At 35.8% G+C, this 26,250-nt stretch overlaps 1 protein-coding gene across 1 annotated transcript; it reads left to right on the top strand.

The window, feature by feature from the left end:
• Positions 1–2,005: 2,005 nt before the first annotated feature.
• Positions 2,006–25,093, top strand: LOC104280686 (tolloid-like protein 1; the record flags this gene model as incomplete). Its single annotated transcript, XM_009878419.1, has 7 exons — positions 2,006–2,116; positions 6,184–6,264; positions 8,768–8,920; positions 11,131–11,248; positions 20,195–20,373; positions 22,127–22,232; positions 24,969–25,093. Coding segments are annotated over 7 exons (873 nt in total), but the record flags the coding sequence as incomplete, so codon positions are not given.
• Positions 25,094–26,250: the final 1,157 nt, after the last annotated feature.

Genomic DNA, 26,250 nt, shown 5'->3' with positions numbered 1-26,250 from the left:
GAGAAATCTCTAGGCGGTGTTTATAATAGTAATAATAAATAACTTGGGTCATGTAGAAACTACTGACTTTCTCACCTCTCAAAACCCTGACAAATTGACATCTTTTTCCTAGAAGACTAAGGGGAAAAAAAACCACATAAAACCATCTAGAGTTGCCACTACCTCTTTCTCTTGACATGGTGGTAAAATCCATCCCTGGTGAGAGCAGGCTATTAAGGGGAAAGATGTCCCCAATGTGACCATAGGGAAGCAGTGACTCTTGGAAGCAGAATGTTCCGAAATATGTTAGAAGTTACTGAACCCTTTCAGAAATGGTCTCAATTACTTGGTAGTTTCTAAGAAATGTTATTGTTTTGTAAAATTGTATTAATTATTGTATTGTAAAAATCATTTAGATGGAAATATCCGTATTTAGGGAAGACATACGGTGTTGGCTATGCTTTTAATGGAAAAAATTAATTTTCATTTTGGAACTCTGTATAGGTGATCTATATTTTTAAGGTTTTTTCCAAGGCATACAAAGACATTTTTCAGTGTGATTGCTTCTAGTTGACTTGAGTTTAAGAGAAATAATGGAGATAGTAGGAAGTAATGTAATATCTGGGAGTTCTTTAGTAATACATAACTTTTTGTTTAACTAAAGACTATTTTAATGGGCATTTGATTAAATACCGATGAATGTGAACATTAATAAATAGGAAAAAACTAACTTTTGCGCAACATGAAACTATGGTGAATATTATCAGATTTATGATCTCTGCAATATGATATAAAGGATACAGAAGAAGAATCCTAATTAACAATAATGTTTAGGATCAGTATCAATGCACATTGACCAGATTTATTTGGTAATAGATGGACTTTGGACAAAGTTTTAATTCTGTGGAATTGAGTAATAAACAACCAAGCAGAGTTCGTGATACCTTCCTGAATGTGTGGAGGAAGGGAACGAATTGAAGATGACACTAAGATTGAACCCTTGGGTTCAGTGACTTAGCGGACAAAGAATAGAGCTCTTGACAGAGATGATGAAGAGAGGGAAAAGGAAGAATTTGGATACAGATAATAAACAACCACTTCAGCTCATGTTAATTGCTATATGCTCTGTTGGTGTCATTCACAGCAGCTGAGGATGTGGCCTACTGAGTTCAGCTTTAATGATAAGTTTGAACTGGCAGGGAGACCTCCATACAAAATCTGAGCAAAAATAAGCAGAGATGAAAGACTGAGGTTATAGATCCCGAATTCTTGCAAGTGGGTTTGTATCTTGGTTCACTGAGTTGTGATGGCAGCTTAGGGAATACGAGTTAGCTATGCAGAAGTTGAACAGAAAAAAACTGAGAGAGCCTGAAAGAGAACAGAAAAAGGGAGAAGAAAGCCACCAAAAAGGAAGAAGGAGAGAGTGGAGCTTTAGAAAGCAAAGAATACTAATAATGAGATTAACTATAAAGGAAAAGCATGCAGGTAGACCAAGAACAAAATGAAAAATAGTGGTTTTTTCACTCAGTTTAACAGAAAACAGATAAACATATTAATTCTTTGAGGCAAAAATAACATGGGAAAGTGATCAAAACATAATAAAAATTACTTCAAAAAATTCTCATTTTCAGAAAGATGTTAGGAAATTTAGAGGTTGGATTTTCTCAGTACTGTATGTTTTGACTTCGTAGTTCAAAAGTTAGCATGTTTCAGTGTCTTTTATTTGTTGTACTTAGAGAAAATGACACATGCTGAAAATTTGTTAAAGATATTGACGTTACATTTAAATAAGTGTGTTTAGACAATGTTTACAGAAACTAAAAAGACTAAGAGTTTAGGAGAATACTGAAACAAGTTATTTCTCTTTTGCTAGTAGTTTTCTGTCTTTGCATAAAAATATATGAGTAAACAAGTATATACTTGTCTTATATTTTCCCAAGTATTGTAACATGGCATTATAATTTTCAGATTGGTTTTAATGTCTGAATAAATTCTTTAATTAAATTGAGCTTTTTTTTATTTAAAGCTGTCTTTTGGGGAGATATTGCCTTAGATGACGAAGACTTAAAAATCTTTCAAATTGACAGGACAATTGATCTTACGCAGCACTCCAACGAAAGACTTGGCCATAACACAGGTATGATATTTCAAGTTTATTTTAACTTATTTTTTCCTGTTCTTTACTTCTGCATAGAAAGCAATCCCTGTCTTTAATGCAGAAAATAGTCTTACACTTAAAAAAGTTATTAAACAATGAGTATAAAATTGTTTTAGGGCAAGAAAGAGACAGGCTAAAATTTTAATTCTATTCTTGCATTTCTGATTAAAAATATCTTCTTGAACTGAAGAGCACAAGCTGGTAGGAACTGTCATTCTGCTCTGGAGGTGGTCATGTGGGACAGGAAATTGTACCATGCTTTGCTTTCATTGCTAAAGTTCCTGATAGCAGACCCCAAATTGGCCTATGGAGAACATAACTAGACTCTTGGCGGAGAGACTGGGAGTCTTGCATTGCACCCGCTCCTTTTGCTTTTTTTCTGGGTTCCATCCAGGTCTGTACCCAGATCTAGAAGCAACACAAGAACACGCCATCCTTGCTAGAATTTGTCTCGTCTAAAACCCAGCTATAATCTGGTATTTTAATCCTTGCTTACTTGCTGTTGTTAACACACAGTGCATTAGTGCCAGAAGCTGCAATCTGATTAACACAGGCAGTTGGATATTCAGACAGATAAAGGGATATTATTTATGTGTAAATATATTTGTGTGCGTGTAAGAGAGAAAACATAATCCATGTCTAAACGGATGTCTTTCTAATGTCTAAAAATATCCATGCTTTCAGGCTGAGAATTGGAAATTCATAATTGAGAATTTGTAAACTTTCAAGTTGTAGTACAAAAATGCCAAGTTACTTAGGAAAAGTGTGGAAAAAAATGCTATTAGGAAATGTATAAATGTGCAATTGAAATTTATTTTCTCTTATTTTCTGCATGTTCCTGAACTGAGTTGCTAGTAATTTGATGATTCCTGATATGTGGAAATAAGGATCACTTTGAGGAATGATCAGAAAGGAATTTTTCAGACCAAAGAAACAATTTTCAGTATACCCTTTTAATACTGATATATTTAAAGTACTTTTACTCTTCCTACTCAGTTGTTGTGATTAGACTGTTTTTATAACAACATGAAAATTTATTTTATCTGTCTTGTTTTTTCAAGGCAGGAACATCTTTGATCATTTCTAAATCAAGACTGGATTTTAAAATGTTAGTCAGCACTTTCCGTACCCCTTTTTCCCCCAAACAAATAGTTTTAATTGGCTTTGAAGGTATTTCAGGTGCTAGTTTTGCTGACAAAATGTAAAGAGCAAGGTCAGTCATTTCCCCTTCAAGTGGATGCAGTCAAGTGATTTCTTTGACTTGCTGACTTTCCTCTTTTTTCTCGCCTTTTTTTTTTTTTCCTTTTAACTACAGAATTGATTTTTACTTTCTGGGGTTTTTTTTCTGTTTTTTTTTTTCAATTGCAACAGCAAGAATCCACATTTCTAAATTGATTTTAAATAATACTTGATATTCTATAATTTAATTTTCTTTCTTTACCTGAGATTTATGTGTTATCTTTTCCTGTGGACACTATCCTACTCAGGATATTGAGTGATCCTGCTGAGGATTACTAATGCATTTGGATCAAATTTTTCTCCTTTATTGCACAAGAAGAATCAATGCAACTGCAGTGGTCAGTGGGGCTGAACTTTGGGGACTGATCTCTGCTGAAGTTAATGATTTTGTAATGGCTTCCAGTGAACCCTCAACATTCTTGATTTTTCTAAAAACAGAGTTGGAGAACTCAATTTTACACTTTACATATGTAATCAGTTTTCTAAACTTGCAGCATTTTGATGAATAAACTACTTTAGCCTGGTTTTGCAAACTGCATAGCCATGTGTGCTTTTTTTCTCTCACATTTCCAGAGGAGTAAATTGCCAAAAGCTAACTAGGTGATATTAGGTAGCAACTGGGAAAAGAACATAAACTGTCTGTAAAATAGCAAACAACAAAACTTTTTTACTTTAGTCACAGACACAATGACAACGACAAGCTTGACTTCTGAGCACTTTCTCTTGTTCATCTTCACTAATTAAAGGTGGCATCAGGTAGAAGGATTAGATACTTGAGTAAAAATCATCAAGGAGCTGCAGAGTTGCATTTTTCATTGCAACTACTAATTAAAAATCCTGAAGCTCACAGGCTCTGAATCACGTTATGTGACTACTCTTTTTGGTGAGGATTATCTGCCTGGATTTGCAGGGTCAGATACTTTAATCTGTGATCTTCTTAGAGCATGGCTCTGTCATTTTGTTAGTCATTTTGTCCATTATTTTGTCCAAGCAATAGGTGTAAGCATTGTAAACACAAACAACAGTAAAGCTGATAAAATTATGTATATATTATGTCTCCAAACTGCCAAAAGTATGCTTCCCATGCTTGAAGTATGAGAATATGCAGCACATACAATTTATAAAAACTACACACAACCAACCAACCAAACAAAAAAATCTTTGGTAGACTGTAGCTTGTCAAGGCTGTATATTATTCACGTAAGACAGATTAGTTATGTGAGATACTTTTCTTCTGTTTTTCCCTAGATGGAATACACAGGCTGTGTTAATACAGAAATGATAGTTTAATATTTTTTACAGAAATAATTGTACTATAATAGTTTCTTTAAGCAAATAATGGGGTTTATTCTGTTATGTCTGTGACAGTTGATGCTTTTAAAGATTTTTTTTAGTATTTGTTTGGAACCTTAGCTATGTGCCTTTTTTGTAAGATGAATGTTTTATAAGACATGAGACAATTACATTACTGATGATCAATACAAGGAGTGGAATTATACTCGCTGTAGCATATATTATAGTTACCATGTAACTTGCTGGAAAGGAATGTGTTGAACTATTATCTCATCTATCTAAAATGTTTTAAAAAATTTGGAAAATTTTTCTCAAGGGAGCCAGCAACTATGTGACAGTGTAATCCAAATAATTAGGCACATTGTTATTCACTGAACTGCTATGCAAACTCACTTGCCTTATATGGAACGTTGTTATCTGTAATACGATTTAAAGTTGTTATTTAATAAATATATTTTCCAACATATATATTGAAAATTTTTATGGGAAGATGGGAGAGGTCTTTTTAGTGGTGACTGGAGGTTTCAGTGGTCGTTTTGTTTCCATCTTTTTACTTTTGCTGTTGTAAAAGTAGTTTGAAAGCTCCCTTGTCCTGTAACAGATGCTGGACTTTAAAATACAACCTTCTACACTCTTCTGAAAATGAAAAATCTTTCTCATCAGTTCTGAATGATTTGTTGACTAGTGCAGTATTATCAGTGTTCTTTCTTCTGAGTTACTGATGTTTGCAAAGGCACTTGCAGCCACAAAAGGATTATATGTGAAGGGTGTATGTGGCAGATGCATTGAACATTTACAGTAAACCTAGAAATGTGTTGCATTTCTGTAACTGGCATGGTATATGTTAAAATCAATTGCTTAATAGCTTAGTTTTTCTTGCTCATTGATTGCTGAAATGATTCAGATACTTATCTGGGCTACCTTACTGCAATATATAAAGTGGCATGTGATGTTTCAAAGCCTTTAGAGTGCTTTTACACCTATTTGCATGCTGACAAGGAAAACCAAATTCTTCGTGGTAAAAACCAGCTATATTAAGTTTATATCTCCCTTTTTTTTTTTTTTTCCCCTGATGAAACTTTTGGGTGTTTGCATTCCCTCTTTCCCATCCCCTGAAATGAGGAGATTATGGCATGCATTCAGGAAATTTCTGTGAGAGTGAGGCTTTTAGCTGTCAATCAATATGGCTCTGAGGATGGCAAGGTCACCAGGAAGAAAAAAAGCTCCAAATAATAATTAGATGATGTAATTGTCATGACTTGTCTGAATAACAAAGACATATTCTGGTATGCATATTATAAAAATGCATTTTTAGCTGAAAAATGTTCTTTCATTGTCAAGAATAATTGCAGAATTTGTGTGCGAGTCACTGAAGAATGTTAACTTGCTTTAAGATATATTGCAATTTTTATGGGGTATTTTCTAATCTCTCCATGCTGTATAGTTGCTGTAGGTGTAAGATATCATGTTTTAAGTTTTTGTAAAATTACTTTTTTTTTCTTTTCTTTTTAAAGGTGGCTTTGGGGAGCATGGAATGTCAAAAAAACGAGGTGCCCTCTATCAGCTTATAGACAGGATAAGAAGATTTGGCTCTGGTATTTTCACTGTTTAAATTAGCAGATTGCCTAATGTGATAATGTAACATGAACATTAATGACTATAGCACTTCAACACTTTAAAGCCTTTCTGTATTATTGGCATAAATGAACTATAAAATAAGTATTACAAGGATAATAATGTAAAATAAGTATTACAAAGATAATAATGCTCTTTGTTGCATTTTCTTAGAAGTCTAATTCCAGCATAAAATCTGAAAGCTAAAATATATAGTTTTAAATCCTGTTAAAAAATTCCTTAACTTTTTTGTATCACTGTGTTCACAGTAATCAGTTCAAGCAATATTAATACAAATAGACTATGCTGCATAGCTGCTAATTTTGTGTTTGTGTTTTTTCTGGATCCAGGTGGGGCATTCTGATGAATCGTAACATGTTTGAAGCATTTATGGTGTGTTATACTGAACACACACATTTTTATGCTAGTCATACTCACATCAGTATGAATGTAGTTGAATTCAGCAGGCTATATAAGTGGAATTCCGATTGATACTGCTTGAGTTTACTCACCATATTTGATGCAAGGAGACATCACTTTAATGTCATGAAACCTTAACCTCAAAAGGCAAAATACGTGAAACTCCATTGCAATTGCACCATATTATGTCTAAATGCATCACTGCATGTATTGTGAGATTAACCAGAGCACAATAACTGCCTTCGCAGATGGGCTCTGGTATATAATCTTAATACTTTATAGTATTGCATAAATTCTTGCCATCTTTTGCATGCAATTTGCCATGAATGTCTTACATATAATTTAAAAGAAAGTTAATTAAACGAATTTTGAATGTTAAATGTGTATATTAACGTGATATCGTTCGGTAATGACCGCATATTACATGTAACAATAGTTTTTCTCTAAGTTTCTACTTGTGTTGTAGACTGTTCTATAATTCTCATTTACAAACTTAATTACAAGGAAAAATTATTTTCGTTACCCAAGTGGGGTTTTTTAAACCCTGAAATTTTCTGTATCATTCCTGATGTAATCGAAGTTACCAGTTAGTGGTTACAAAGGCAGGCTTTTCTGCCTGTATATCAAGAGCTTTGTCCCTGCCTTGTGCTGTAGCTTCTTCCCTTTCTTCCTTCTGCTGCTTTCTCAGCCCTGGGTCTGTGCCAAGCCTGTGATCCTGCCCTGGAATCCTCCCTGTTTCTGAAATAAACATAAACACTGAGGTGGGACTGGTATCACAGGGGATACTCACAGGAGGAAGGTGTGTTTCTTCAGTGAGGAATAAGACTTAACCCCACTGAGTAAGATTTGTTGACTGCCTTCAAGTGATTTGTTTTAATCAGCTGCTCAGGGGGCTTGCAGGAAAGATGAGGAGGAACTCTTTATCAGGGACCATATTGATAGGGCAAAGGGTAACAGCTTCAATCTGAGAGTAGACTGAGATTAAGTATTAGGAAGAAGTTATTTTCTGTGAGGCTGTTGAGACACTGGAACACGTTGCCCAGAGAAGTTGTGGATGCGCCTGGAATTGGATGGCGCTTTGAGCAACTTGGTCGAGTGGGAGGTGTCCTTGCCCATGGCAGAGGGCTTGGAACTAGACGGTCTTTAAGGTCCTTTCCAAACCAAACCATTCTGTGATTCTATTTGAAACTACTTCAGAAGAAGAACCTGTTATGGTGTGCCAGTCCTTGTCTAACTATCTTTATCTTCTTCTGTTGTCACAGTAAATTTCAGCTGCTTTAGAAAAGATTTGCCTATAATGGGATAAATGGTGGTAATATCTTTCAAAACAGTATACATTTTTCAGTCTTGTAAAGAAATTCCAACCATGAGTAATACTTACCTATAGGATTTCAGAAGCTCTTTTATGAAAAATATGTATTTACATCTTGAAGTATTGTTAGGGTTACTATCAAAATGAAAGTCACATTTACATCTAAAAATGTATCTACTGGTAAGAGCTACAGTTGATAGAGATTGGAAGAAAATTACTTTTTCCATGTATATACAACTTTGAAAATAGTGTGTCTATGTTTTCCTTGTAATTCCTGGTAATAAGCCCCCATCTAATACTTTAAGTTCTGTCCAATGCTTTAAGTATGGTCATACCTTTTCTAGATCTTGCAATAAAAATGAATGGGACAGTGAATGCCTTGATAACTCTGTGTCTGTCCAAAGTCTTTCCTTCCTTGCTGGAATAATCCTAATTTATTAAAAAAAATAAATACACAACGAGTGTAAGAATGACACATTTTAAAATTATTAAATGAGATATTTTAGATTAAATTATGCAATGTGCTTTCAAGTTTATAAATATATGTGCAAATTATTTATGTAGCTATGTTTGACAAATGAAGATTTAAACCATTTCAAGCATTTCTCAGAAAACTTAGTAATGTTAGACTGTTGCATAATAGCAATGTTCTACTTTTAAAGGGCATAAAGAAATAATCTGACCTGCTGGAAAATAATTGTTCTCTTTTCGTGTGTGTGTGACCTCATTCAGTGTTTTAATTACCGTTACAGGCTTTGAGCAAAATAATACATCTAAAGGAAGAGCTACTGTAAAATTCTCAGGGAAAAATGAGAAAAACAGATTTCCCAGAGCTGCTACATCACGAACAGAAAGAATATGGCCAGGAGGTGTCATTCCATATGTAATAGGTGGAAATTTCACTGGTAAGCTTTGTGCTTTGGATGGAAAGAAGGAATATGAATTTTTTTAATTGCCTTTTCTCTTTCTGTCTTTTTTTTTTAAAGTCAAGTCATACAATAGAAGTCGATAGAATGGTTTCTGTTGGATCAGGCCTGAAGTACATCTGTTCTGAAAATATTAGTCACACTTCAAAAAATTCTTCCCAAAGACAAGCAGCGTAATAAAAATGTATAACTATGTTTTATAAAGGGAAGACTCTTTATCTTTGCTTAATGTTTCTTGTTGCATATTTGTTTTCAAGAACCTAAGTAACAGAAAGTTGTGAAATCTGTTTAGTGTTCATTATTTAAAATGCAAGATATTTGGCACAAAAATATAATTAATTTTACTGCTGTGACATGTAGTCTGCTAAGCTGATTTCACTGAACACATTGACTTAAATTTGTTTTGTAATTCCTTAGTTTGCTTTCAGGTGGGTACACACTCAGGCATTATATATGACAATATGAAAGACTGTCCTCGAAATATAGAGTTCTTAACAGCTCTAGAAACCCCCCCCCCAAAAATCTAAAACATTTGTTATCACTGGAAAATGTAAATGAATCAGTATCTTTGTGGATGTAAGAGGTGATTTAAAACAAAAAGGGAGAAAAAAAAAGATGGATGGGAAACGATACGTAATAACATCTTAATTATTGTGCGCAACAAGGGAAGCAAAAGAAACCTGCAAATGCTCACACATTGTGTGCCTATATATATGGAGAAACCAGTCATTCCTTTCAAACTGACAGCTACAGTCAAACTTTTTGTTTGGGTATTTACATAGTCCTATACCAGATGTGGCCTTTCCTTTAGGTTATTATCTTTTGAAATAACTATAATAAACTAAATGCCAGGTTGGATGGGGCTTTGAGCAACCTGGTCTAATGGCAGGTGTGCCTTCCCATGGCAGGGGTCTTGGAAATAGATTATCATTAAGATCCCTTGCAATCCAAATAGTTCTCTGATTCTATGTTAAACATTTTACCTTTTTCATAATGAAAGATAAATTCTAAAGCTGGGAAAGCATTGCTTAAAGATAAAAGAAAAGGGCATGGTGGGATGAAAGAACCTTTAATTTTTAGGATCTGACATGATTTGATCTTGCTATTTTTATGAACTTTGAGGCTTTGTTGTATTTAAAAAAGGTTTGATTTGTTTTTCAGTTTTGTAGGTTTTGATGGGGGATTTTTTGCTTTGTTTTTGTTTTTTTTTGTAGTTTTTTGGAGGGTTTTAAATCATCTTATGCTGTAACATGCATCTTTGCAAGAGTCTGCAAGGTGGATACATTTCTGCTAGTGAATTCATGCCAAATAGCTATTCTGTGTGGATTTCCAGCTCTGACACTGACTCAAAGTTAATAAGTCTTGTCTTTTGTCTGGCAATGAAATTACATACCTATTCTATCTAAAAGACTGTATACTATCTGGCTTTGTGTTTTCTAGTGAGAGCTCACCTGGCTGCTTCTGCATTTAGAGTATAGATTTGATTGTTTCTGAATGTGTTTCTCATTTTTAAAACAAATGTCTAGGTATGTTTAGTGTTGTACTAAATTAAGAATTTACGTCTTCTGATGGATTGTTTCATTCCTGAAAGATTTTGATGCAAAGAAGTGGAGACCAGTCCTTGTTCAAGACAATATTATTAAAAGCAAATGCCTTGACTGGTATGTCTGTTTACATGGCTTAGGTTAAATTGGTCTCCAGATTTGAAGGATGTAGGATTTTATTTTATTTTTTTTTCTAGATAACTCGGATTCAGGATTTCTCAGTTTTCTTTCTGTTTTTTTTTAATTCCTTTCCATGTTTTCCCCAGTGTAGTCCACTTGATAATTTCATCTGGGAAATTACGTAGCAAATATTATACTAGTGCAGGCACATAAACAACACTGAATTTCTTCTGCTGTCTTCCTCTGGTGTAACATAGCTGTGCTTTTTATATGCAGGTGTTATGTTTGCTAGAGTGTGATGTGGCAGGCAGCATTGGTCCCCTTGCAGGCAGAATTGTTATGACGAGCTAATGGTCTGAGTATCCCTTTAATTGGAATCTTGGCAGTACATGGGACTGCTGGGACACAGGCCTTCACGATCCAGTGACTCCTTCCAGGCCTACTATATTCCTAGTATTGAAATCTGATTTTAAGGAGCAAGAAGCAGTTAGAAAAGGCTCTTACTTCATGCAATTACTCTTCCAGGCACCCAGCGCGCCATGTTCAAACAGGCTATGCGGCACTGGGAAAAGTACACGTGCGTTACATTTATTGAGCGAAGTGATGAAGAAAGCTATATTGTATTTACATACAGACCATGTGGGTAAGTGTGCATATATGGTAACAGATACTTGTGTGTTTGTGTTTGGCCATATTTGTCAGCTCTGCAGTTATAAGTGAATATATACTTCACAGGAAAATGAATAGATACTGTATTTAAATGATACATGTGTTCTATCTGGCTTTAGGTTTATTGATAGAACTATGTATAGTAACGTCTTAGAATTCTGCCTCTTTTGTCTATTTCTAAAGTGATCTTTATATATATATATAAATGAGACTTATATTTGGCTTTCTATCATGCTCCTACTATTTATATGTATTGTTCTAAAGGTATTGCAGGCATATCATTTGTTTATTCTTAGCTTTCTGCATGCCACGCATTTACTGCTGAATTATGTATGGACATCTATTGCCTATTCCTTTTCTAGCAGAATTGTCGTGAATTCTGTTGTTAGACTTTCCTTGCCCACAATTGTTTAACCACCAAATTCATGGCCAGTTTGCAAATACCTTTTTCCAGGTCACTGATGTGTAAAAGTGAACAAAACAGGTTTTATTACTCATTAGTTCAGCTTTCCACTAATCACCGTGTTCCATCTTCAGATATTTCTGCTCACAAATGCCTCAGTCAGCTATTTTTGTTCAACTCAGAATTCTTAATTTTCTATAGTGGTCAGTGAACTTTCTGAGTGCACCATGTTCATTTTCCAAGAGGAGCACTCACTGCCTGTGTTTCAAAATACTGTACTTCTGATAGTTACTTTCTCTTTGGGTAGTAGGCTTCACAGCGAACTGCTCTCTGTCTGTCTGACTTCCTGATCAATGAATACTTCACATGCCTACTTTTGAATTTTTGTGGGGTAGGGCTGTGAAAAGAAGTTTTGGGACCTCCTTGCATTATAGGAATGATCCTGAATATACTTAATTATAGCCCATAAAATTACATGTGGGCTTATCTGTTTACCCCTGACATCCTTCTTAAGGCATAGGACAGGGTGATAAGACTCATTCCCATTGAGAGGGTGACAGACCACTGGAAGAGGCTGCCCGGGGGCGTTGTGGAGTCTCCTTCTCTGGAGACTTTCAAAACCTGTCTGGATGCGCCCCTGTGTGGCTGCCCTAAGGGATCCTGCCTTGCAAGGGGGTTCGACTAGATGATCTCTAGAGGTCCCTTCCAACTGTGAATATTCTATGGTTTCATGGTTCTATGGTATTTTTAAGAAAGTCATTGCCTTTTCCTTGGAAAGTCTCTGAGACACAGATAATTGCAATTGGGGAGCGTATTCTACAGAAGGGCCTGTGAACTTGCCTGTCATGTTCTTGTGCTCGCGTAGGTCTGATGTAGACCCCTATGAGAAACAGTGCCAAAGGAAATGGACTTTTTGTTCTGACCCAGCATAGTTATTATTTTAGTTAATGAGGTAACCTGTAAGATGGGATTCAGGGATAGTGACATATGTCTGAAAGAGAAACGGGAAGCAGAGAATATAACCGTGATGGTTCCTTGAACATACAGAGGTGGAAAACAATGTGATTTTAAACAGAAGAATATGAAAGATATAAGACGTCTCAGGCTCTTTAAAAGGAGAGGTATGGGGATATCCACAGAGATCTTGGTTTTGTGAAAAGTAAGTTCTACAACTGCAAAGCGCCCAAAGCCAAACAGCAGAAAATCTCTACAGCCAAAGCACTGTTCCTTAGGCTGCTTTATGTTTCATGAGGTCAAGCCACTTTAGGGAGAAGCCTGGATTATAACCAGTTTGAACCATAAGGCTGACATATATACTCAGTGTCTAGCTTCGAAGTCACCATTATGCTTTACATTTAATGTTGTTTTATTGGTGCATACTTTGCAAATTATAGGTACATTACAAAGACTGTAACAAGTTTAAATAAAAGCAGGGAAGAATGTGACTATAACAGTCCAGCAGTGATAAAAAAAGAGAAAAGGCTAAATAGAAGAGGCCACTGAATGATATTTTTGGGGATCCTGAATCCATAAGCCATTTCAGAAAGAGCCAGATAAATAGGAATGTATCTTCTCTGGTTAAGTAGGAACCACTGTGCACTAACCACCGTCACACAGTGCTGATGCAGGATTTTCCATGGAAAGAGCCCAGACGAAAGTGACGCCACATCATCTGCAGACACTTTCTACTACATGGCCAGTCACATTGAAATTAATCTCAGTTCTTTCCCATAGCACCCTGCTGTGTTGGTTTGTTAGTACGTTGTGTCATTACTGTTTGCAGTACCATGGCAGCTAACATTTGCAGAGGAGGGAGACTTTATTGTACTTACACTGTTCAAATTAAAACACAAACGGTAAATCTTGCCCCACAGAGCACACAGTCAAACCATAACACATTTAATGAGAGAGAAGCTTTATAGAGTCATACGTGTGGAAATTCAGGTGGCAATATCTTCAAATGTCTCATATGACAGCATTAGCACACTAGCAAGTGCAGTATTATTGAGCCTTTGTAAACATTAAGGGTATTTTGAAGGAGTATAATGCATTGCTTCTTGCAGCAGTTCATGGGAAGCTCATCCCAGAAGGCCAGTGTTGAAAAAAGCATATTTGAAATATTGCAGCTGGTTATCAGAGATACATGACCTTCCTAAAGTTGTGAGTTTATATATCCGCAATGAACAAGAGAGAAGTTTTGGTTATCATAGACCCATAGGACTTCAAGGGATCTGAGAAAGAGGTCTAACGTATGCTTAAGAGAGAAACAGCTGTACCTAAGTCATTGCTGAAATATGCTTGTCTAATTTGTTTCTAAGAACCTGCGAAAATCAATACTTCACAGCCTGTTAGGAAATGTACTTCTTTAGTATCCTTAATATAAGAAATGTACAAAGTCAGGGGCAGTATTTCTAGTCATAGCTAAACCACTTTTTTCTTGCTGCACTTAAAGCACATTAACATTTTTTCCTGCTCACCATGGCCATAGAAAATAATTACTCTTTTCTTTTTGAAGGAATCTATTATACACTTTGAGACTTACTATGTCCACGTTCAGTTCTGTTTTCTTTTAGGCTAGAAAATGCCCAGTTCATTTAATCTTTACTAGTAAGTCATGTTTTCTAGGCCTTTGATCACATTGTCTTTCTCTGAGATTCTTTTCAACTAATCCACATCTTTCTTGAAATTTGAGGACCCAGAACTAGGGCACGTTTGTCCAGTTGAATCATTACTTCTGCTGAGCCAGTGCTAGAGCTAATTTATGTATCTTGTAGACTCTCCTTCCACTTAGGTACTTAAGCTTGATGCCTCACTGTTCCTCAACAGTGACCAAGTTCAACTCATGGATAGTTAGGGTGTGTCTTCAAATAAGATGCAGAGTTCTTTCAACACCACTGGTACCCTGCCATGGGTTGCAGCATGTGCTATGTTTTGTAGATCTCAGAACACCAAATAATTATGCATTTCCTTTTTCAGATCTCTTCTCTAATCTGTTAAACTTGATACCAATTTCAGGCTTGTCTTCATAGTATCTAGCAGCCTTTTCTTAGACTGCAAGTTTTTAAAAGAACATCTTCTCTATCTTCACTTCATACAATATTCCAACCAGCTTTGTACTAGACTTCTCTAGTTTGCTTATGGGTGGAAAAAAGCCAAAAGCTTTACAATTGGATCCTTCCCTCAGAATAATTTCATCTGTTGCAGGCTTAAACTAGAATTATTTGTCATCACATTTTGTTTATTTGACCTGATTTTGAGAATGTCGAAATATTATTTCTTAGTACAGTTAATGCACTTATTTTGAAATTTTGTAGCTACTGATAGTTATTTGTACCCATTAGCAGTAATGTAAGAATAAGAATATAGCATCAAGATATCAGTATTTATGATACTTCTACCACAGCAGTGTACATTGGCATTAATATTTATGCAGCTAGTTGATATGGGCAAGTAGAACTCTAATCTGTAAATAGGCTCAAAACGCACTGCTCACTACTGCTCCCCTACACTTCCGTTTCTCGCTCTCAGATAGGAAGTGCCTGAAGACACGGTCAGTGCACTTCTCTGTATGCAAAGCCAAAAAAGGGGTCAGCAAACTGGGATGGCCTTTGGTCACATGCTCTTAATAAATATTACTAAATACAAGATCAAGCTTCTTTTTATATAGCGAGACAGAAAAAGAACAATTAGTCATATTGTTCTGGCATCTCAGCATGTTTTTGATCTGACTTTGTGGCAATTTTGTTCTCCACTAGAAGACTTAAGTACTTTTTATGACAAACTTTAGATGACTTATTACAATCACACTGTATCCTCTTGTGTGGGTATTTGACAAAGCTGTCTGAGAGAGAGGAAAATCAAATCTCTTTCATGTGCTTCCCCAAACATTGTAGACTGAACAGCTTCTGAATGTTTAATGTTTTTTGAACTTGCTCATATATTAAGTAGACATTAAAGGCAGGTTCTTAAACTTGGTAAAATAGGTGAATACATTGCCAAAGGCATTCTTTAGCTTTAAGAAGGATTACATGTTATAAAAGGTGCTCAGTTGCTTGTATGGAATGAGAAGAAACTCGGAGCTGTACTAAATAATCTGTGGCGTTCGGACTCACTCTTGCTCTCTGGTGGTAATTACCCCTGGCAGCTAGCACTCTTTCTGCCCTCAGCAGTTGACACATCTTCTCTGCTGGTTGTGGTGTAGCCAGCAGGGTGGCTGTGACTGAGGTGCAGGTGACCATTTGCCATAGTCTAAAACACAGGGAAGTAACAGAAAATGCATGAGGGGTGATTTATTTTTAAATAATTATTATTAAATTTTGTTCGTGATTTTTGTGAACTTCTTTCTCTTGATTTGTGTAACATGCAGGTGACAATATGCAGTCCTAGTATGCTTATGAAGTTCTGCAGTTTTTCATCCACATCTTCATACACTCAGTGTCACGGCAAGCTGATGTTGTAGTCTGTGAGGATTATTTTCTTTTTTTTCCCAGGTTCTGAAGAGTGCAGCTTTTAAAAAAGATTCAACATTGACCCTACCTGACTCTCTCTTCCTTTGTATTAATTTACGAGCATTTCTGATGGTAGCTCTGAAATAGTATTACATAAAAGAATGAGTATATTGTTCTAGTCATTTCACTTTCTCTCTGTTGTTTCTCTTTGCTCACCATCATTGATCAGCTAGGCTGATTAAATGGAATTAGAGATTCATAAATAGTTGCTGTCTCCAACTGCTGTCTGGTGCAATAAAGATTAAAGGGATGAGGAGCTTTAAAGGCTGCCAGTTGACTCAATTTAAGTGGCATGACAAGTGCTCATACAACACAAAGAAGTCTTGGTCTTTTACCAGACACACCTGAGGTCAATCCCATGATACTGCGAAATATTTCTTTTATTTATTTATTTATTTATTTAAGTTTTCCTTACCTTTTGACTCAGTGCAATGTTGAAGTGATCAGAATCTTGTAGCTTAATTGGATGAATCTGGTGTGCTTGACATGACACTCAACCTGGCAAATCCTAATGACCCTCTGTGAGTGTGCACTGCTGCTGCTATTTTAAGACTTGGTGTTAATTCTAATTTCCTTTGGCGTGTAAAGAAAATAAATACTCAATAACTTTGTTAATGATTTCTGGGAAGTACTTGAAATCTTTTAAATTAACCAGTGTAAGTGACTTCATATCTGACCTCGCTTTGAGCAGAAAGTTGAACTGGAGACCTCCAGAGGTCCCTTCCAACCTGACTTCTGCAAGTATCAGGGGAATTTTATCTATATTTAGTACTCTGTAAAGTGAATTTTTGCAGATTGCATACATTTTATGCTTTTCTATTTTTGAAGTGCCCAAACTCACATTGAGCATTGTCAGTGCATTTTATCTCTGCACAGAGCATAATTACCATGACCTTAGCATAAGTACATGACCTTAGCATAGGTAGGAAGCCCTAACTCATTAAGTTCACCTAATATGGAAATGGTGACATGCTCTTACAGGATTTGGATTACTTCATCTGATTGATTCTTGTGTTTTCTTCCATGGTTTCTTGTAGACTGCCAAGGGAAATGTCACTTCCTAGTTCTTACTCCAGGCTTTAAGTCTGGGGCCTAGGCACTGTGTTTAACCAATTTATTCAGTGTACATAATGCAACTGCCTATGACAATGAATTACTAGGGAAAGGTCATCTTCAATAGTTTTTAAAAGGAATGAACTTTCCTGAGAATAAAGTGTTACTGCAAATTCTGCCACCTTTGGCTCAGAGTACAAAGTGTGTACTCCAGCATTCCCTCTCTAATTGGATGGGACAGTGAATAACAGTGTAGGAAACTTAAAAAAACCACACAAAACAACCCAACAAAAGACCCAAAACGTTCTTAAGGATCCACTTTTCTCCCTAGGGTGAATATGTATGAATAAGAGGGTAATTTCCTTATTGCAGAATAGAGAGGTATTGAAATAGTTGAATGACTGGCGAAAGACCAAAACCTGAGTAAAAATTATATTGAAAATATCTGTAGTGCTTTAATTATGTTTACATATTGACCTGTAGCCATACTATTTATTCTGCAAACATGCAGTCTGAAAAAATATGTTAAGCAAAACCATGTCAGCATGTCAGGTTCAAAGGTGAAATCCAATCTGGAATCATGAGATAAAATGGTGTAACTGTTCTACATTTTTATTTTAATCTTATTTCTGCTATCAGTTACTCCTTTCTATCAGCTATGCTGTAGTTTTAGGGCACATCTTAATATAGTTCTTCCATTACTGTTATTTATATCAATGTTTATAATAATATTTCTGTATAATAAATATTGTAAATAGTAATTTTGGGTTAATAGATTTTATACTGAGTGGAGGGAAATACACAAAGCTATGCACAGCTGTTCTTTATTTTCTTTTACTTTGATGTGAAACGGTAGCACATAAACTTGCAACAATGGCCCAGAATTATAGCAGGGAGTCTGAATTGCCATTGTTTTTATTCACCTGCCTTGAAGAGAGCTATCAAGGGAAGGCACCTTAAGAAAGTAATTAAACATGAAGTTGCACAACTCTAGTTGAAGCACCGAGCTTAATTCAGTGCTTTGATCTAAAAAGGCAGTTCATACCTGTCTTTGGAACTTATCTAAAGCAGGAGGAAAAGAGTTAACTTACTTTGAGGGTAGGAATACCTGAAAAACAATTGTTCCTTGCTATTTCAACTGCAATGTGAACAATAATTTTTCCCAACAGTATTTTCAAAATAGTTTTGAAATTCTTGATACAATCCTCTCCTGGGCTGTTGTAGTAATGTTTTCCTCTATAAAGTAACTCATATGGCCTTTATAATTCTAAGATATTGCTTTAATTTTTGTTATATCTATCCTTGATTTTAACCATTAGTGCAAAACCAATATATGTTTACTAAGATATGAGTATTGTGAGGTAAAATACCATGGCTATACTTCTCCGATATTCATATTTTAAAACTCCAGTTATATTATGCAATAACAAAAATCAGTGAAAATGACCAGCTATGACTGAGTCACCAGCCATCTAACCAAAGTGAAACATCTGTTTGCCACCACAAGACCTGAAAAGAAGAAACAAGCAAATGTTGTGTGTAGAATTTAATCACTGTATGATGTTGCTGCCATAGCTGCTCTTTCCTTATTGCTCACAGAGGCATATGAGGGATAGTATCATTCTCCACACTAGCATTGACCTCCTCAAGGACCAAACATATTCTGCTATGTAAATGTTGCATCAGAAAACATGTGGGGTATTTTTTTTGGTTCAAAAAGGGGAGGAGTGAGAGGGTGGAGGTGATTCGCTCAGTACAATTCCATTCCCCCTGACAGACTGCAGGATTTACAGAGCAGAGATAGGAAATCAGGCTTTTATTAGGGAGTATAATGCTGGCTTGAAATATTTAACACCTTGAGAGATGACAGAGAATCGACTTATGAAACCTGAAATTGTCTTCCCTTTTGGTAGGATTTGCTTTACTCTCCTTTTGCTAGCATAGTCAACAGACTTTTTTTTTTTTTTTTCCCTTTTCTAACCCAGAAGCAGACATCTTGGATAAATGCTAACAGTATGAATGCTGAAAAGGGCATCTCTGTTCCATAAGTTTACATTGGAATCGTGGAAGTGTAGTGGAACAGAAAAGAAACACGAGTGCAGTTGTGAAGCGGGGTTTTTTTGAGTTGTTTGTGTTGGGCTTTTTCTTGTGAAAATATGGCTTTCTGGGACTAAGGTACCTGTTACAGAAAAAAACAGGAGTGGATGAAAAAACCTGTTTGCACATATCCAGAGCATTCCACCTCCTAGTATACTGTTGTTGCAAATGACATTGTATATAAGCCATAGCCAGAGAAACAAAAAATGAGGAGAGATTGCACAATGGCATCACAGGATTCTGCAGCTTATGCAGTTTATCTTCCTTCTGTATTTTTAAATGCATGTTAAGTGGATCTTTTAAAGGATTACTATTTCATTTGCATAATTTCTGCACCCTTTATAGTTGGAGCTTATGAAGTAGGGTGACTTTTCAGATCAAAATAAAGCAAACTTACCAGAACTGAGTGGCCAAGATTCTGGTGAGTGCTGTCAAGACACACGGCAGAAGTATGGCCCCAAATAAACCTTCCCTTTACTTATCCTTTCCAAGAAGTGCAAGAAGTGATATGCATGAGTTAGATGATACTTCCAATCATATTTTTTATCTTTTTTTTTTGAAGGGGGGATGAAAAGAAATTCCTGTGTCATTCTAACATACAGGGCAACAAGGGACAATTATGTTGATCATAGCTAGCATCTTTTAAGAAGACTTTGAATGAAAAACATATTAGGTATACTGAATAATGAGTTGTTCTTGCACTAAATCGAATTTATGGAACTGCAGAAATTGCATAGTGCATTATTCTGCTGATTTTTTAAAAATTATATAATATTTTCTCATATTTTAACCAATTTTCCTATGTAGTTTGTAGACATATGCATGAAAATTTTCATCTATATTTGTGTTTTAATTGCAGGTGCTGTTCTTATGTGGGTCGAAGGGGAAATGGTCCTCAGGCTATATCTATTGGCAAGAATTGTGATAAATTTGGTATAGTTGTCCATGAGTTGGGTCATGTAATAGGTTTTTGGCACGAACATACACGACCAGACCGTGATGACCATGTCACCATCATTAGAGAAAACATCCAGCCTGGTGAGACATTCTAATAGGTATTTTGGAAAAAAAAAAGAAAAAAAAGTTTGTTTATTTTTGAAGTTTCCTTCATCTTCTCAATGCTTAAAGCTGAATATTGGATAGCAAAATTAACTGAATAGCAGAAATGAACATTTATGCTTGCTATTCCTCTTAGCTAGATTGATCTCAAGCTGATTTACAACTGAAATACTGCAAATAAAATACAATCTTTTCTAAAGATCTGGCCAAGTAGCAAGCCATTAAATAGTATTGGTTAGACAGTGAGAAATAGTAATGGTGCTCAAAAACTTTGAAGGAGGCTTCTGCACTTTAAGCCCTCTGAAAGCCAGGTTTCTGTGCTTCAGAAAGGGTTTTTCTTTCATAGACTTCACTGAAGTAGAAAGTAGAAACACGTCAATAGCTGCCCAAGTGGTTTAGACCTAGCAGGTAATCCGAGGGATGGACATTGTTCCCATGGTTTCCACATTATTTGTGTCCTACAGAGCTTGCAGCTTTAGCCAATGGCTTTGACATTGTTGAGACAGAGCATCTAAGGAACTTGAGAACTTAAAACTGTGTCTGCCTTTTCCTTGTCAGTCTAGCTGTTCTGCCCACACTTGTCTGGCAGGGAACTAGGTGTGTTTTGCATGCAGCATTCATAAATGTACATGGTCTTTGTGAAACATCGATTTTGACTTATGGGAATTTTCTGCTCAAGATGAGGTGAAATGAGAAATTGTCTGATGATAGCTTGGAGTCTTTGTCCATTCCTATAGAAAATGTTTTAAAACAAAGTAGATTTGAAATGCAATAAATCCTTGCCACCTCAGCTAGGACCTGAAAGGTGACTGGCAGCTGATGCACGCTCCCACAAGTGTCTCAGGTCCTGACAGGGCACATGCATCCAAGCCTTCCTTCTGGTCTCTGTGTGTGATTGGCTTGTGTAGGTGCCATAAGTGTTCTTTTCCAGCCTATGCCATTCTATGATTCTATGATTTTCCTATGTTTTTCCTGTGACCGGGAAATCAGCTGGAGTGCCATCACCAGACCTGTTCTCTCTCAGTTGCCCCCCTACTTTCTGACTGAGACTACTGTTTATGGTGTGGCATGAGCTTGAGGATCACTGAATGGGATGAGGAAGTCATCACCACCAAGACATTTAGGTTTTGTTATATTATTTAAATCATGTTGGTTAATAATTTTAATGCTGCTGCAGTTTTTTGCAAGACATCAGTGGGAATATGATTTGGAGTAAGGGTTGTTTTGCATCTCTTAATACACTGGTGAGGACAAAGAACTTCTGGTCTGGAATTATGGACTAAGTATAACTCTTTTATTCCTCTTTGACTTTAATTAAGTTGCAACAGCTGGCTCTTGAAAAAGAGAGTAGCCTTTTCTGAAGCAAAATCTCTTTAGTGTTCAGTCTAATGAGTCTACAATGAGGGTTCTTTTGCAGTCTTTGCTGTCAAAATGATTTTTTTCTGGAACTGAGAACCAAGACACCAAATTGTATGGATTCTGCATGAAGTGCTGCATAATATGTGGGGTCTTTATGTGAGTTAGAATAGCCTTTCTAAATGCGAAATACAGAAATTTTATGTATGTTTCAGAACTCTTGGCTAATGAAAATCACACAGTTACTTCCAAATGGCTAAGATTTATGACTGTCAGTGAGTGATTGAGTTAGGAACTTTCTTGTCTGTCTTTTCCTGTTTGATTTTTATCTTCACAAAAAAATAATGAAGAAACTCTAATTATCAATCATTTTTAGGTCAGGAATACAACTTTTTGAAGATGGAGCCTGGAGAGGTGAATTCCCTTGGGGAACCATACGACTTTGACAGCATTATGCACTATGCCAGGAACACCTTCTCAAGGTTGGAGTCTCAGGTTATACCTTTTGACTTTTAATTCTGTCCCTCTCTGTGAATACTAGAAACTATGCTTTTTTAAGTATTCCAAAATTGCTAAAAATGTCCCTTGCAATATAATGTTCTTACATCAGTCAAAGCACGCCTTGTTTATTTTAAGTCAGAATAATTTAATCGTATTTTTAAACACATTTCATTCCTGTTCAATTTAAAAGTAGCCTTTTGATCTTGCTTCAGTTCTTTAGATTTTAAGACAAGATAATCTGCAAGCATCGTTTGATATAATACTCTTTTTTTCCTCTACAATTAGAGAAGCTAAACAAGTGAAACTGTGAGGAATTTTTCTGTGTAACATGATCCGTTCTCCTAAAGAGAAATCTCTTTTGATCCATAATGCCTGAATAACTCTGGATTATGCAGGTAGAACATGTTATGATATTAGGACCTTTACCATACAAGCCACAGCTTTTGCTAAGTGCTGCAGTCAACCATTTATAACAGCAAACTCTTCTGTGTTGTCTGTACAGATAGTTGCTCTTATCAAAATCCTTTAATAAAAAGTTCTGCTGAGTTTCCTCTGGCCTGTTGCAGTCTGATCCATTCCCACCTCCACAGTAACTCACCTGAGGCTCCCCCTGAAACTCCACATGGTTGTAGGGAGCTGTACCAAGTCACAGTTCAGCTAGTTACTCTCTAAAATATGAGAGTAACGTAGATTTAAAGAAACCTTAAAAAAAAAAACTGACAAAAAAGGTTAATTTAAAAAGTTATGCACTTAGTTGGTTTTTTTTCCTCTAATTAATGCATTTTAAGGCAAAAATACTAAACAATCTGAGACTCTGAAGTAAACTGAAGACCTCACCAGCCTTTGTAAATTTCTTACGTTTGTTCTTCTCAATGTAATTTGTGTTATTTGAAATAAATTCTACTAAAGAAATTATTCAGCATACGCATAATTCACCCCTGGAAGAGCATGGGAATGAGCCACATGAGGTAGATATTAGTCACATTGCTTAATACAGCTACAGATAATATTACCTTAAGAAAGAAATTATAAGAACCTATATAAAATAGAGTAATTTAACAAGCTGGAGCCCTCCAGTGTCCTAGGGCAATGACAACATAAAGATAATTTGATTTGTGAGCCCTGATCTCACCACTTTCCAAGCTGGCAAAAGCTGATAGTGCCATGAGTAGGCATGCCCTGCCCCAAGGTACAAGAGGTTGCTGTTTGAAAAAAAAAAAGCGAACGCTTGAGGTCATGTATTGATTTGCAATGATTTATCGTGAGTGCATGAATTGTGCTGTGTGGCATATTGCCAGCTCTTGGTTAGACTTTATTCACCCGGATAGGTAGAAGAAATCAGAAGTCTTCATAAAATTCTAGTCACACACAATGATGTTGTTCATGCTGTATTAAAACTGTTGCAGGTTGTTTCCTTAATAAAGTGCCAAGGCATTTATAAAAGGATTGTTTTCACATTTTTCAAAATATGAATCATAGCAGTTTCAGGTTTTATTGAAAATCAGAGGCTATTTATAGACACAAACACTTTTTTGAAATAATAATGTGCCTTATTTACAGAAACTGATTAATGCCATTAGTTTTATTTCACTGTTTAGATTAGAGTAACATCCTGAGGTGTTTCTTTTTAAAAAAAAAATTTCTAGTGATGCCGCAAGAAACCGGACTGGGTAAAAAGAGCAGTATGTACCTGCAATACTTAAAATGGTTCATTTCTTATAATTTAAAACACAATCTGTGTTTAGGAACAGTATTCCTAGCTACAAAGATCCTTACTGTTAGTTCAGTTTTAGACCTACATTATGCCTTAAAATACCAGTTTTACTTCTCAACAAAAGCCCTATAAGTATCCAACAGAGTATAAAAAATTAGAGAACAAGAGAATACAGAAACATATTAATCTGCTAACTTGCATTTTATGGGATTAGAGGGATTTTTCAAATTCTGTAACATGATAATAGAACTTGAGTTTGTACCTTACTCTTTGAAATTTATTTGAGACTACCAAAATATTTTGGATCATGTTTTAAAATTGGGAAATTCTGAATAAAACTGCACATTTGTAAAGAATGTTCTTCTCTTACTTCTAGTCATTTAGGCTAAATGTTATTAAAATCACATGGTAAGTTGTATTTTATTGTAAAGCAAGTAGAGGCTGGCAAGTAAGCATTTCTGTTTCAAAAGCAGCAGCAGCCAGAGAAGTTATGTTATGACTCCCTGACAGAAGAATGATTGTCAAATGTGCCTGACTTTACCTGCTCTTACATGTGAAAGTCAGACTGTAAGACTTCCCTTAAAAGCTTTGTTGGAAGTAGGAACGTTGGGATTAAGAATTTTGTGATAAGGCCTAATGATATAATTTTATAATTAATTTTTTTCAATATAACAACAGCTTAACAGCAGTGTCTTTTTCCTGTGTAGTCTTAATAGTAGAAAGAGATTTCCATCCTGTTTTCTAACAGAAATACAAAAGCTGATATGTTAATCGATGAAATGAAAGAAGATTCTTTTTTGATAATTTTACATAAAGTTTGCCAGCCTGAGTAATTTTTATGACGTTTTCTGTATTTAAAGTTCTGCATTTTACCCTCTTATATATGCCAAATGTAAATTCTACATTTACAATATAGCATTATACATTCATAACACTCAGACAGTTTTATGACAGAAACCTGATAGGGGGTTTTGGGGTCTATTTTTATTTTTATTTTTTTTAGGGGCATGTTTCTGGATACCATTCTCCCTTCCCGTGATGATAATGGTATACGACCTGCCATTGGCCAGCGTACTCGTCTAAGTAAAGGAGATATTGCACAGGCAAGAAAGCTGTATAGATGTCCAGGTATTGCACTACAAACAAACAAAAAACACGTACTAGCAACTGTTTGACTTGTTGTTCAAGAGGAATGATAAATTTTTTGAGTCAGTTGCTCAGTAGCCTGTTTTCATGTTGGCAACTGACGTAGGCAGTTCAAGAATTGAATCATAAGAAAATCTTCTAGATAAGGTCTCTGGAATGCAAAGCACTTAAGGACAGATAAGCTGTATGAAACAACACTTAGTTCCATGACATTTCAGTGTTTGTTTTCCTTAGCTGTTTTTAGGAGGAAAAAAAAAGTTTAATTCCACTTCTGGTTTACATATCGGCTGGAGTCCTTTTTTACATTAATTCAAGTAGAATGCAGAAGGAACAAATTAAAATATTGCTATCAACTCTGAACACGTTACATATTTTGAGAATTTAACAAATAACAAGCCAGGACAATTAAGTTGTAAACTCTTTTATGGATTAACTGGTTAGATCTTATTACAAAATTTCTACAGTTTTAACAGCCACATTTAGTATTTGAATATCTTCTGCCTAATTCTAGCATCCTATAATTTCAATGCGTATTATTGGTTTATCTCAAAATAGTGTTGGGGTGTTGGGGTAGAGTTGCTGTCTGTCTTGGAGACATCAGGGGAGCAACCCAGAGCCAGCTCTGTGGTTCTTGTTCTCTTGCTCTAGTTCTTCACTAAGTGCTGGCAGAGTGGTGGAAATCGCAAAGCAAAAGGGTTTGTTTTCCTTGCTCTAGTTATGGCTATGGCCAGTTTTTTAACCTTTAGTGTCAAATGAAGGAGTTCAGAAGTGCTGTTTCTGAGACAGAATTTGCCAGCCAAGGTCCTTGGGGAAAGCTGGACATGCCAGCTTGAGGCCACATAAGTTTTATAGCCCTCGTGCTCCTCAGGGGAGTCAGTGAAGTTTTAGTAACTGTTTTAAGTCAGATATATGACTACTTTTTGCTACGCAGTCAATATAGAAGGGCTGTAAGGAGAGATCAGGACTGAAGTGATGGAGCTGCTTCAAATTTTTATCAGGAGCAATGTGATCTAGTGAAGATTTGGGGCATCTGATGTGCTTTCGATGTACACTGTGCAGCCAAAATTTACTTTTCCTTTGTGCTGTAAGTACATGGAGCCACAATCTTCTATATACTGCCATTGCTTCTGGAACTACCA

The sequence above is a fragment of the Apaloderma vittatum genome, unplaced genomic scaffold (assembly GCF_000703405.1).
Source record: "Apaloderma vittatum isolate BGI_N311 unplaced genomic scaffold, ASM70340v1 scaffold8221, whole genome shotgun sequence".
Classification (NCBI taxonomy): Eukaryota; Metazoa; Chordata; class Aves; order Trogoniformes; family Trogonidae; genus Apaloderma; species Apaloderma vittatum.
The sequence above is the reverse complement of the archived record's forward strand: the minus strand, read 5'-3'. Positions and strand labels throughout refer to the sequence as shown.